At 53.3% G+C, this 13,195-nt stretch overlaps 1 protein-coding gene across 2 annotated transcripts in view; it reads left to right on the plus strand.

Moving 5' to 3' along the window:
- SMARCC1 (SWI/SNF related, matrix associated, actin dependent regulator of chromatin subfamily c member 1) overlaps positions 1 to 12,484 on the plus strand; it is a 78,427-nt gene extending 65,943 nt beyond the window's left edge. For both annotated transcript variants that reach the window (XM_064162442.1, XM_064162443.1), the window contains exons 26-28: positions 973 to 1,231; positions 6,467 to 6,643; positions 10,435 to 12,484. In XM_064162442.1, coding sequence (XP_064018512.1) covers positions 973 to 1,231; positions 6,467 to 6,643; positions 10,435 to 10,520 — 522 coding nt within the window. In that variant the 3' untranslated portion in view covers positions 10,521 to 12,484. The remainder of the gene's footprint in view (positions 1 to 972; positions 1,232 to 6,466; positions 6,644 to 10,434) is intronic.
- Positions 12,485 to 13,195: the final 711 nt, after the last annotated feature.

Here is a 13,195-nt window from a genome sequence, read left to right on the forward strand (position 1 = left end):
ACAAAGTATTGGTGGGGCTAGGGGAGTTGAGGAGAACTTCTGCCAGGGGGATATCTCCTTGGCAACCTGCTTTTGTGGAGGTTCATCTGAAAATGCTCCTTCAGTGTTTGTAAGCCAGTCACACAAAGCCATGTGTCCAGTTGGCAGTAAGTGTAGGGGCAGGTTGTGAGATCTTAGAGCGGTCAGATGATGGAGGCTTCCTTGGCCAGGACATGGGCAATCTATAAACAGAATCATGGAATCACAGAATTGTTTATCAAAGGGTTGGAAGAGACCTTTAAGGTCATGAGAGTCCAACCCTTAACTCAGCACTGCCAGGTCAACTCTAAACCATGGCCCTCAGCACCATAGCTCCATGGCTTTGAAACCCCTCCGGGGATGGGGACTTTACCACTGCCTTGGAAAGCCTGGGCCAGACCTTGACAACCTTCAAGGGGCAGAAATTGTTCCTCATGTCCAACCTAAACCTCACTTGGGGCAACTTGAGACTGTTTCCTCTTGTCCTGTCACTTGTTCCTTGGCAGAAGAGACCAGGTCCCACCTGGCTCCAGCCTCCTTTCAGGGAGCTGCAGGGAGCCAGAAGGTCTCCCCTCAGCCTCCTTTTCTCCAGGCTCAACAGCCCCAGGTCCCTCAGCTGCTGCACTCCAGCCCCTCATTGTCCTTCTTGGAATGAGTGACCCAAATCTGACCTGAACGTTGGAGATGTGGCCTCAGCAGTGCCCACTTGGGGTGGGGACAATCCCTGCCTTGCTCCTGCTGGCCACACCGTTGCTGATCCAAGATGTAAGGCTGAAAGCTCTGCCCAGCCCTCACTCTGCAGCTGGGAGATTCTTTAGGACAGACAGAGGTGATTTCCTCTCTTCCAGGTAGAGAAAGGTCCAAACCTGCTGCAGGTCAGCCACTTGGGTAGCAACAGGAGAGGCCTTTGTTGTGCAGAAGTGTCACTTTTTACCCTGCCCTTGTTTTTGCCAGCTGGAGCAGCAGAGGCAGCAGCTGCTGACGGAGCGTCAGAACTTCCACATGGAGCAGCTGAAGTACGCCGAGTTAAGGGCTCGCCAGCAAATGGAGCAGCAGCACAGCCAGAACCCACAGCAGTCCCACCAGCACTCCAGTGGGCCTGGGATGAACCCCCTCGGGGCACCAGCACACCCAGGCTTACTGCCTCACCAGCAGCCCCCGCCCTACCCGATGATGCACCACCAGATGCCACCACCTCACCCACCGCAGCCAGGTAAGGGCTGGAAGGAGAATCACAGACTTACAGAGCAGTAGGGATTGGAAGGGACCTCTGGAGGTCAGCCAGTCCAGCCCCTGTGTAAAGCAGAGCACCCACAGCAGCTTGCCTAGCAGCACAATGCCCAGGAGGGGTTTGGAATCTCTCCACAACCTCTCTGAGCACCCTGGGCCAGCACCTTCACACCAAAGCAGTTTTCACCTTCTGAGTTCCATCTTCTACCTGTCGTTCCTTGTGCTGCCTCTGGCACCACCAGAAAGATCCTGGCACCTTCACCTTGACACCCACTCCTCAGCTATTTATAGACATTGGTAAAATGCCTTCTCCTCTCCAGACTAAACATCATCCCCTAATGCTCATCACAGAATGGTAGGGGTTGGAAAAGACCTTTGAAGATCAAGTCCAACCCCACTGCCAAGGCAGGTTCACCTAGAGGGGGCCACACAGGAGCACATCCTTCTATGGACATGCAGATTCCTGCTTCCTTTTGGAGCAGTTTCCTCACCTACATTCTCAGCTTCTCTCCAGTACCTTCTCACTGTCCTGTGGCCACTCTGAGGGAGGCTTGGTGCTGTGCAGCACGGAGTCATTCTTCATTCAGGGAGAAAGGTGTCACTGGAGACCTGGAGAAGCTGCTGCCTGCTGCTCTGTCTAGCAGTTCTGCAGGAAGAAGTGCCCTATTCAGTTCGTGTTAGAGAAAAATCCCACAGCCACTTGGCAGGGAGTGAGGAGCACCAGTGGGCAACCTTCCAAAAGAGCCCTGAGGGGAAGCTGGAGATGGAAATACTCAGGCACAATTTCCTCTTCAGCTGCCTGGGTTTAACTCCAGAGTTTACCTTGGTTCTCACTGGTGTTTTCAAACGGGTTTCTGACCTTCATAGTGGCTGAAAGTGTAACTGTTGGGTCAGCAGACCGTGAAGAGAACGCTAAGTCTGATGGCTTCAAAGTGATTGACAGGAGCTGGAGAGATGGAAGGGAACAGAGTGATGAAAGGACCTGAAAAGGCACTTAGAAACAGAAGGGAAAAAACAAATTCCTGCTTAGGGCTTCTCTGGAGTCAGAGGCAGAAGCAGTTAAGCCCAATCTTGTTTGAACAGTTAAGCTTTGTCCACAGTAATGTTCTTCAGCTGAGATGTCAGCCACCTGACACTGCTGCTAAACATCTCCAGTGTGGCTGTGTTTGTACTCACTGCCCCTTGTCCTGTCCCTGGGGACCCCTGACAAGAGTCTGGCCCCAGCCTCTTGCCCTCCATGGCTCCTTTAGCTCTTTCTGAGCATTGAGCAGACCCCTCTAGATCTGCTCTTCTCCAGGCTCAACAGCCCCAGGGCTCTCCTCACAGAGCTGCTCCAGGCCCCTCAGCAGCTTCCCAGCCTCCAATGGACTCTCTCCAGTAGTTCCCTGTCAAACTGAGGAGCCTGGGCCAGGGTCTCACCACCCTCAGCATTACAACTCTCTTCTTCTCTCCAGTCTGGATCTCTCTCAGTCCAAACCATCACCCCTTGTCCTGTCACAACAGGCCCTGCTCAAGTGTCCCCAGCTTTCTGATTGTCCCCTTGAAGCACTGAAAGGCCACCAGAAGGTCTGCCTGGAGCCTTCTCTTCTCCAGGCTGAACAAGCCCGACTCTCTCAGCTTCCAGCCCTCCCAGCATTGCTGTGGCCTCTTCTGGCCCCACTCTAGCAAGCCCCTGTCTCTGCTGTGCTGCCTGACACTTTAATGGCTTGCACTCTACTGTCACCTAAACATCTGCAGAGCTTCTCCAGTGAGTCTGAGCAGCTCCTGACTCCTTAAGAAGATCTATTATTGAAGGGGCATGAATATTTGAAGGTTCCTGGTGCCACCCTGCAGAACACTTGTCCTGGCTGGCTTGCTACATGAGCAGCTTCTCAACTAAATGTCTTTGTTGTAGAAAACTGCTGGTGAGCCCTCAGCCAGGAGGTGGTGTGGGTGCCAGGGCCCCGTGAAGCTGGGCTGGGAGGTGTCCAACTCCATCAGCAGCTCCGGCTGAAGCGTGCCGGAGGGGAGAGTGACACAAATGCAGGCTGCCAGTGGAGTGGAAATTGGGCCTCTCCCGTGGGAGGTGCTGCTGCTCAGCCACTTCTGGTGCTGAATTATTCACAGGCCTTGGCTGTGGGATTGTCTGCTGCAGCAGCTGGAGAGGGGACGTGCCCAAGGAGGGGATCTGCCCAAGGAGGGGATGTGCCCAAGGAAGGGAAGTGTCCAAGGAGAAGTGCCCGTGGAGATGATATGGCCAAAGAAAGGCTCTGCCCAAGCAAAGGACCTGGCTGGGAGGTTGGTTAGAAGCAGAGGTTGCCAAGTGCTGTGCAGACCCTTGCTGGCACATCTTGCAGTGCTGCAGAGCTGCTCTGCAGTGAGGCTGAAGGCTTTCTCTGGAGCCGTTCTCCACTCATTCAGGTACCAGGCCTGGGAAACCACTCAGTAGTAGGAGAGTGAGATCCACAGGCACATCCCCTGTGGAGATGAGAGGAACATCAGAGCCTGCTGTGGTTCTCTGCCAATAGAGAGAGGTTCCCAGCCCAGAGCAGAATTCTCTTTGACCAATGACCTGGGAGAGGCTTGTAAGGAGGGTTCATGCTTCTCCCCACATTACCTTCCATTACCTTCTGAGAAGGGATCTTAATGCTCAAAATGAGCTAAAGGGCAGGGGGCAAGAGGCTGGGGCCAGGCTCTTGTCAATGGTGCCAGTGACCACACAAAGGCAGTGGGCACAAACTGGAACCCAGGAGGTTCCACCTGAACAGGAGGAGGAATTTCTTTGTTGTGAGGGTGCTGGTGCCCTGTCCCAGGCTGCCCACAGAGGCTGTGGAGCAGCCTTCATGTGTGGAGAGATTCCAAACTCCCCTCAACAAGCTGCTGTGAGTGCCTCAGCTTTAGCAGGGGGGGTTGGACTGGGTGATCTCCAGAGGTCCCTTCCAACCCCTACCATTTCCATGCTTCTATAGCCAAACAAACCCACTAACCCTGTTAACTACCCCAGTGCCTCTCAGGGAGCTGATTTAATAGAGGTGGAGGCTTATTTAATAGAGATGAATACCTTGGAGATCCTTCAGGAGCTGCTGCTCGTCAGGCTCAGTGGAACGTGAAGCTGCAGTTGGCAGGAGAACGCTTCAGAGCACGCGTTAGGAGAGGGCTGCAGCCTCTTGCAGGGGAAGGGTTTGGTTTTTCACTCTGCTAAATCTCCTTCTAGTGAAACCTTTAGGCTTCATCTCTTCCTGAGGCTGCTGGTTTTCAGCTCTCCCCCTTATGTAGGTCACACTTCACATTCTTCTCCCTAGTATCAAAGTGATAGAACGAGAGGAAATGGCCTGAAATCGCACCAGAGGAGGTTTAAGTTGGATTTGAGGAATGATTTCTTTGCTGCATGAGTGGTCAGGCACAGGAACAGGCTGCCCAGGGAGGTGGTGGAGTCACTATCCCTGGAGGAGCTCAAGAAAAGTGTGGACATGGCACTGTGGAACATGGTTTGATGGCTGTGGTGGCGTTGGGTTGATGGTTGGATTTATTGATCTTAGAAGGCTTTCTAACCTTCATGATTCTATGACTTGATGCTGGCACTGCTGTCTTGAAGTGGTGTCTCTTGTGAAGTGACTAAAAGGACAGTCTCTGGAAAGAGGACTTGTCCTTGCTGTGCTGGTGGCAGCACTTTCCCCTTCTTTAATCCCAGTTTGGTTGGGTGTTGCTCAGCTTCAGCAGTTGCAGATTCTGGTACTTGATGGAGTTGTTCTTCTGTGAGTACCCTAAGCTGGTTTCTTAGAATCCCTGAACCCCAGCGTGGTGGGGGTTGGAAGGGACCTCTGCACATCATCCAGCCCAATCCCCCTGCTAAAGCAGGGCACCCACAGTGGCTTGCCCAGGATCACAGTAGCCAAGAGGGGGTTGGAATCTCTCCAGGCAAGCAGACTCCACAACCTCTCTGGGCAGCCTGGGACAGGGCATCAGCACCTTCAAAACCACGAAGTTTCTCCTGTTCAGGTGGAACCTTCTGGGTTCCACTTTGTGCCCGTTGGTCCTTGTGCTGTCCCTGGGCACCACTGAGAGAAGCCTGGCCCCAGCCTCTTGCCCACTGTGGTCCCTTTAGCTCTTCTGAGCATTGAGAAGGGACACAAGGTGAGGCACAGGTAGTTCTGACGGCAGCCTTCACACTCCCTGCCTAATGGCTGCTGTCTTGGCTAAAGCTCTGGACCTTCGAGTGTGCAAAGTTAAATGTAATTGGATTATGCAAAATAATCTCTTCAAGTGAGGATTTAAAGCATCAGTCAGCAAGCTGTAGGTGCCTGCATCAGGGTGATTCCAGTAGTTCCTTGCTGTAGCTGAAACTTGAAGGCTTCTGATGTGTGAGGAATACTTAGAGGAACCCTTCCTCACCCCAGAAGAGGGCTTTAAATGGTAGAAATGTCTGGACAGTCCAGTTGTGTGATCTCAGTTCTTCATTAGGTGAACCCCTAATGGGGCTCCAAGGCCAACTCCAAAGCTCCCAGGCCATTTTCTGATGCCAAAGGCTGCCTGTTCTCATCAAGTGCTCTACTTTGATGTCTTGACTTTGGCATTGCATGCCCTGTGGCTCCTGGAGGACCACGTTGACTTGGCTTGAACATGTGCAGAGAAAGGCAGCAAGGCTGGTGAGGGGGCTACAGCACAGCCCTGTGAGGAGCAGCTGAAGGAGCTGGGGTTGCTCAGCCTGAAGAAGAGGAGGCTCAGGACAGACCTTATTGCTCTCTACAGCTACCTGAAGGGAGGTTGCAGTCAGGTGGAGTTGGTCTCTTCTGCCAGGCAACCAGCAACAGAACAAGAGAGCACAGCCTCAGGCTGTGCCAGAGCAGGTTCAGGCTGGCTGTTAAGAAGTTCTTCACAGCAAGAGTGATTGGCATTGGAATGAGCTGCCCGGGGAGGTGGTGGAGTCCCCATCCCTGGGGGTGTTTAAAAGGTGGCTGCATGAGGCACTGAGTGCCGTGGCTGAGTTAATTAGAAGGTGTTGGAGTAGGTTGGACTCGATGATCTCAGAGGTCTTTCCAGGCTGGTTAATCCTGTGGTTGTGTGACTTTGTGGGGGTGAAAAGCCATTTCCTCTGGTGTTTGGAGCAGGGGTGGAGTTGGCTCTCATGCACAAGACTCTTGTCACTGCTTGGAGAACAGCCAGACCCTGCTTTTCACTTCTGGTCACCTCCACACCCCCACATGAGTCTCATGATTGTGTCTCTTTGCTGCTCTTGCAGGTCAGATGCCAGGCCCTGGTTCGATGATACCTGGACAGCCCATGCCAGGCAGGATGATGCCAGGTGTGTCAGCCACCATCCATCCTGCTGGCGGTGGTCCCCCTCCGCCTGGCATGTCACCGATGTCAGGGAATCTGATTGGACCTCGTGTTCCTCTGGCAGCTCCAAATGGCATGTGTAAGTGGATCCCCACCAGACAACCTTCTCAGTGTCACAGAGACAGCACAGAACAGGTTGGCTTGGAAGGGACCTCAAAGATCACCCAGTCCCAACCCCCTGCCATGGACAAGGGACACCTCCCACTAGCCCAGGTTGCTCAAGACCACATCCACCCTGTCCTGGAACACCTCCAGGGAGAGGGCTGCCAGTTGGTGTGGCTTTTCTGTCTCTTGCCTTCTCGCTGGGGAAGTCATTGTAGTCAAATCCCTTTTATCTGCTGCAGGATCTGTTGGCAGCCAAATGCTGTGCTAGAGGTGTGCTTGAAGCTTTAAGTGCTCGTCTCCCCTCCAGGCATCCAAACATTCTCCATTGTCCTTTGTTTTATTTATAACATCCTTTCTTTTATTCATAATGACACCCAGGCTCGGTGGTCCTCATCAGAAACCTCTCTTGGCTTAGCCTGGAAGAAAGGGAACACGCAGGAGAGGTCCAGGAATTAAATTGTAGCCAAATCCTTCAGTAGTGGAGGTCAGGATGGGATTGAGATCAACAACAGCTTGCAGGAGACAAAGTTCTGTGAAGGTAGAAAAGAGGGAAGTCCTCATTAAGAAGAAGCAGAAGGGATTTGGGGAACATTCCTAGTGAGGTCTAAATACCCACAGCTCTGAAAATAGAGTCATGGAGCCACTGAGGCAGGAAAAGACCTCAAAGAGTCATGCAAGGGTTTGGATGGGAAGGGATCCTAAAGTCATCCAGTTCCAACCCCCCTGCATTGGGCAGGGACACCTTCCACTAGCCCAGGTTGCTCAAAGCCTCATTTCCACCTGGCCTTGAACACCTCCAGGGAGAGGACATGCAGAACTTCCCTGGGCAACCTGTTCCAGTGTCTCACCACCCAGCACCTCTGTGACCACCAGGCCATGTCCCAGTATTATTTATGCCAGCCACAGGAAAAAAGCAGCTGCAGTCAGTGGCTGCTCTGTGGGTGTTACCTGGGTGAAGGTGAGAATGTGATCAAACCCAGAGGGCCAAAACAGTCCTGGTGTGGTTGGTGCAGGATGTTCTGTCATTCCTTCTCCAAAAGGCCTGTCCCAGGCTGCTCAGGACAGTGGTGCAGTCCCCATCCCTGGGGGAGTTTCAGAACTGTGGAGCTGTGGTGCTGAGGGCCATGCGTTAGTGATGCCCTGGCAGTGCTGAGTTCATGGTTGGATTCCATGATCCCAAAAGTCTCTTCCAACCTAAATGATTGGATGACAATATTGGCCTACTGGAGGGTTGGGAGTGATCTACAGAGGGATCTGGCCAGGCTGGATCAATGGGATGAGGTTCAACAAGGCCGAGTCCCCATCCCTGGAGGCATTTCCAAGCTGTGGAGCTGTGATGCTGAGGGCCATGGTTTAGTGGTGCCCTGGCAGTGCTGGTTGATGGTTGGACTCCATGAGCTTCTAGGTCTTTTCCAACCCAAACCATTCTGTGATGAATCCCTCAGTAATTGGTCTGCAGCCTAGCACAAGCTTCTGCTCTGCCTGAGCACAACCACCTGAAACCCTCTGAGTGTGACTTACTGTGACTGCCAGGCAGGAGCTGTGATCACTTGTTGGGAAATCCATCCCATCTGAGCTCCACCTGAAGGGAGATGCTGAGGAGTAACCAACTCATTCCTGTCGCCACTTTGAAACTGTAGAATGGTTTCAGTTGGAAGGGACCTAAAAGATCATCTTTGCAGTGAGGGTGGTGAGACACTGGCACAGGTTACCCTGGGAGGTTGTGGATGTCCCCTCCCTGGAGGTGTTCCAGGCCAGGTTGTCTGGGGCCTTGAACAGCCTGGGCTAGCTGGAGATGTCCCTGCCCGCGGCAGAGGTTTGGAACTAGATGATGTTGGAGGTCCCTTCCAACCCAACCCATTCTACAAATCTCTGAAAGCCTCATCCAGCCTGGTCTTAAACACTTCCACAGTTGGAGGCTCCCTAACTTCTTTAGGCAAACTTTCCAGTGTCTCACCAGCCTCACAGCAAGGAACTTCTTCCTAATATCCAACCTAAACCTGCCCTGCTCTGGTTTCAGACCACTGCCCCATCCTGCTGGTTTAGCCCAGACACTTGTTCCTGCTGCTGTTGCAGCTTCCCTTGGTTTCCCTTCCATTTTTTTTCCTGATCCTCTACCTCTGGGAATTTCTTCTGTCAGGTTCTATTCCTGCTTCCTCTCTTCCCTTCTCTTCATTTCTGGTGTGGTTTTTTTCTCCCCTACTGAACAAGTCAGTCATGTTCCATTAGCATCTCCTCCCTGGCCCTTTGTAGCCTCCCTTTCTCTCCTCCTCCTCCCTGCAGCTCTGGATTCCTCTCCTCTAACCTATATCTGCTGAAGTCCTTTGTTTCACCTACTCTGAGAGGCAGGAGATGACAAATGCTCATCCCAGCTCTGAAAGGTGCTTGATGTGACCTTTGCCAGCTTCTGAGCTGCACAGCTGGCATCCTTCTGAGGAAAATGGCAGGGCTTTCCATCTTCTCCCAGTGCATGGTGATGGAAAAGCACAGTAACACCTGCCCCTGGAGCTTGAGGGACAGAGGAGCCACAACCGTGGCCATGTCTGGGGACAGTCCTTGCTGTGTGCTCCTCACACAGTGCTGTCCTCGTGGGTTTGCCTGAAAGGCTTCTGCAGCATAGCTAGGAGACCACAATGAAGGACATCTGGGGGAACTCAGCCTGGAGAAGATATATTACTCTGATATGGGTCAAGAACAGGCTGGAGTGTGGCCAGGAGAGCCAGTGGCGTCCTGGGCTGGCTCAGGAGCAGTGTGTCCAGCAGGACAAGGGAGCTTATTCTGCCCCTGGACTCAGCACTGCTCAGGCCACACCTTGAGTGCTGTGTCCAGTTCTGGGCTCCTCAATTCAAGAGAAATGTTGCAGTACTGGAAGGTGTCCACAGGAGGGCGACAAAGTTGTGAGGGGCCTGGAGCAGAGCCCTGTGAGGAGAGGCTGAGGGAGCTGGGGGTGTGCAGCCTGCAGAAGAGGAGGCTCAGGGCAGAGCTCATTGCTGCCTGCAGCTACCTGAAGGGAGGCTGGAGCCAGGTGGGGTCTTCTGCCAGGTAGGCAGCAGCAGAACAAGGGGACACAGTCTGAAGTTGTGGCAGGTGAGGTCTAGGCTGGATGTTGTTAGGAAGTTGTTGTCAGAGAGAGTGATTGGCATTGGAATGGGCTACCCAGGGAGGTGGTGGAGTTGCTGTCCCTGGAGGTGTTGAATCCAAGCCTGGATGAGGCACTTAGTGCCATGGTCTGGTTGCTTGGGCAGGGCTGGGTGCTAGGTTGGACTGGATGAGCTTGGAGGTCTCTTCCAACCTGGCTGATTCTGTCATTCTGTGATTCTAAGAGGAGGCTGAGGAGAGACCACCTGGCTCTCTCCAGCTCCCTGAAAGGAGGTTGGAGCCAGCTGGGGTTGGTCTCTTCTCCCAAGGAACAAGTGAAAGGACAAGAGGAAATGGCCTCAGGTTGCCCCAGGGGAGGTTTAGGTTGGAGATTAGAAGAAACTTCTTGACTGAAAGGGTTCTTAAGCACTGGAACAGGCTGCCCAGGTTGGTGGTTGAATCTCCATCGCTGGAGAGGTTTCAGAGCTGCAGAGATGTGGTGCTGAGGGACATGGTTTAGCTCCAGTCTTGGCAGACACAGATCACAGTTGGACTCAGTGACCTGTAAAGGCTTTTCCAGCCAAGTGAGTCTGTGTCATGCAACATCTGAGTCTGGGGTTTGGTTCCTTTCCCTCATCCAGCCCCTCCTGGGGTCCTTCTCACTGTGCCTCTGCTCTTCTCTCGCAGATCCCCCTCCTGCACAGCCGCCTCCACCAGCAGAAGGGGTGACCCCACCTCCAGCTGGAGCTCCACCAGCTTCAGCCGCTCCTTAAGCAGTCAAGGAAGAAGAAGGAACTTCTACAGCAACATAGTGGTGACCAAAAATGAATTCCTCAGTTCTCTTCTGTTCCCCTGGGAGGTGGTCTTCACCTCCCCTTGTCCTGCCCCAGCTGTGGATGTGCATCTACACAGAGCACACCTACAGTGTCCTCTCCCCACCGCTCCTAACCTTGGCAGCACTTGGCATTCCCTTGGGAAAGCTTGAGATCCAACATGCCAGTAGTGCCTCCATGTTGCTGGTGGCAAGTCCTCTATGCTTTGGTCTGCTTGCCTTTCAGACTCTGGTTTCTTCCATCTTGGTGTTTTGAGCTTTGGGGTCTGCTGGGGAGGATTAAAACCCCAAAGTTTTGACGGTGGAGGCATCATCTGAGCTTTAGGGTGCAGCACGTGGTTGCCCCCCCCCCACCCCTGATTTTACATCTTGGGTTCTCTGGAAAGGGCAAAGCATCAAGATGAGATTCCAAACCAGTGTTTGAGCAGAGAAGGAAAACCAGGGCCTGCTGCAGCCCAGAAGATCACCACAGATGACTAAGGACAAGCAGCCAGCCTGAGGCTGCCTCCCTAACTTATTAAGGAGAAAAAAAAACAACCCACCAAACAAATCCTGATCCAGTGGGAATCAAGCCAGGAGTGAAGCAATTGGAATGAAACCACTCAATGGTAGGAGTTTTCTTGCTCCAGGTTTTTTTCTTACCTTTCTTCTGCCTTGGAAGGTGGTAGTTGGACCTTCTCCCTCTGAGTAGTTTTTGGTGCAGTAGCCAACTGAGGAATAAACCCATGGTTTGTAGTCCCTCTTTTTGGAGCATATCCTTTTTACTTTGGAAAAATGAGACAAAACACACAAAGAGAGTAGCAGATAGTGAGGAAGGGCTAGGGGATGGGGTTGGGTTGGGAGGGCTGGGATGTGACACCACAACTACCTCCTGTGGACAGCTGAGCTGAGCAGAGCCTGCGACCGTGGGACGACTCTTGCCCGCCCCTGTACACCCACTGAGCTCCAGCAGCCTTTGGGAGGGTGGAAGGTGAGGGAGCAGCTTCAGCAGGGGAGGTCTGGGAGTCTGAGTGAGCCCCAGCAGTGTGAGTCTGCTGCTGGAGACTTCCAGGTGGTCAGAACTGCTGGTTGGCTCCTCTTTAGTGGCCACAAAAAGTCGTTTGCTGCCTGTGCTTTGGGCTCTCTGCCTCTTCCCGATGGAAAGATGGGTTTGGTGGATGTCCTTGCCAAAGGGCTGCAGAGAGCAGTCTTACTCAAAGCCTTACTCACAGGGTGGCTTTCAGCAACCAAGTGCAAGGTGCTGGGCTGAGGCTTGACCAGGAAAGACCTCTCCCAACCAATCTGAAGCCCACAGAACCGCTTTAACACCACTGGAAGAGAAAAGGAAGAAGAAAAGGATTTGCTTTGAAGAGCACTCAGGTGATTCTCTCCTCGATGTGACCAGCTGGAACTTCCCCAGCTCCTGAGGCTGCCTGAGCCTGGAGCCGCCCACAAGGCTGTGTCAGCTCAGCCCCGTTCCTGGCAGCGCGCAGGGAGGCTGCTTCCCACCACCGAGCTCTCCAACCCACAGTGCCTGGCAGAGCACGGTCAGGACCTGCCTGCCTTCCACCTCCCGCTTCAGAAACTTCATCCACCCCCCACCAAGGTGACTTTCTTTTTGCCTCTAGGGGTTTTGGGGTGAGCATGGGATGTTCTGCTTTGGTTTAGAATAACCTCAGGTTGTTTTTAGCTTGATACCGACTTCTCCAGGCTCCGAGTGGAGACTTGATGGTGATGATAATGGTTTGTTGTTTTTTTTACTGTCCTAGCCATGGTCCTGCTGGGTCCCCCTCCCCCTCAATTCTCTCCTGTTGTGTTTCTGACCCTTTTTTTGTTTCACCTGATCCCATGTAGGGAGGCTGCTTTGCTCTCCTGCAAGGCAGGCCCTCGATTTTGTGAAATAAAAGCAAGAAAAACAAACAATAACTCGGGTTTGGTACCAAAACCTGCTTGCCCATTGGTCTGGAGTCTCCTTTCCCCCCCTCTCTGCCCGATGTGGGATTCCCCCTGAAGTTGGTAGTAAGAGGTGAGGCTCCTCTGGGGGCTTTGTCGTGATTGAAGGAAAGACAAAGTCTGAGCTCTGGGACCCCCAGTACAAGACAGGTATGGAGCTGCTGGAGCAGGTCTAGAGGAGGCCACAAAGGTGATCAGAGGGCAGGGTCGGGTGGGGAGAGGTGGAGCTGCTCAGACTGCGCAGCAGGGAGACCTTGGAGCTGCATTTCAGTGCTGGAAGGAGGCTACAGGAGCGCTGGGGAGGGGCTGTTCAGAAGGGCCTGTGGTGACAGGACGAGGGGCAGTGGTCTGAAAGTGGAGCAGGTTGGATCCATGGTGGGCATCAGGAGGAAGTGCTGCTCAGTGAAACACTGGTACAGGCTGCCCAGGGCTGTGGTTGAGGTCCCATCCCCGGAGGCACTCAGGATCAGACTGGATGTGGCCCTGGGCAGCCTGATCTAGTTGGAAGTGTCCCTGCTGCCTGCAGTGGGCTTAGACAGGATGCCCTTTGAAGATCTTTCCCAACCTGATGCACTCTGTCAGTGTGTAAGGTGGGAGATGCCAGCCCAGCACTGACCCAGCAGGGTCCCACCACTCCTCTAGTCCAGCACCAGTTTTGCTGTTAATTGGTTCATTCTGAAGCCT

This window comes from Pogoniulus pusillus, chromosome 23 (genome assembly GCF_015220805.1).
Source record: "Pogoniulus pusillus isolate bPogPus1 chromosome 23, bPogPus1.pri, whole genome shotgun sequence".
Taxonomy (NCBI): domain Eukaryota; kingdom Metazoa; phylum Chordata; class Aves; order Piciformes; family Lybiidae; genus Pogoniulus; species Pogoniulus pusillus.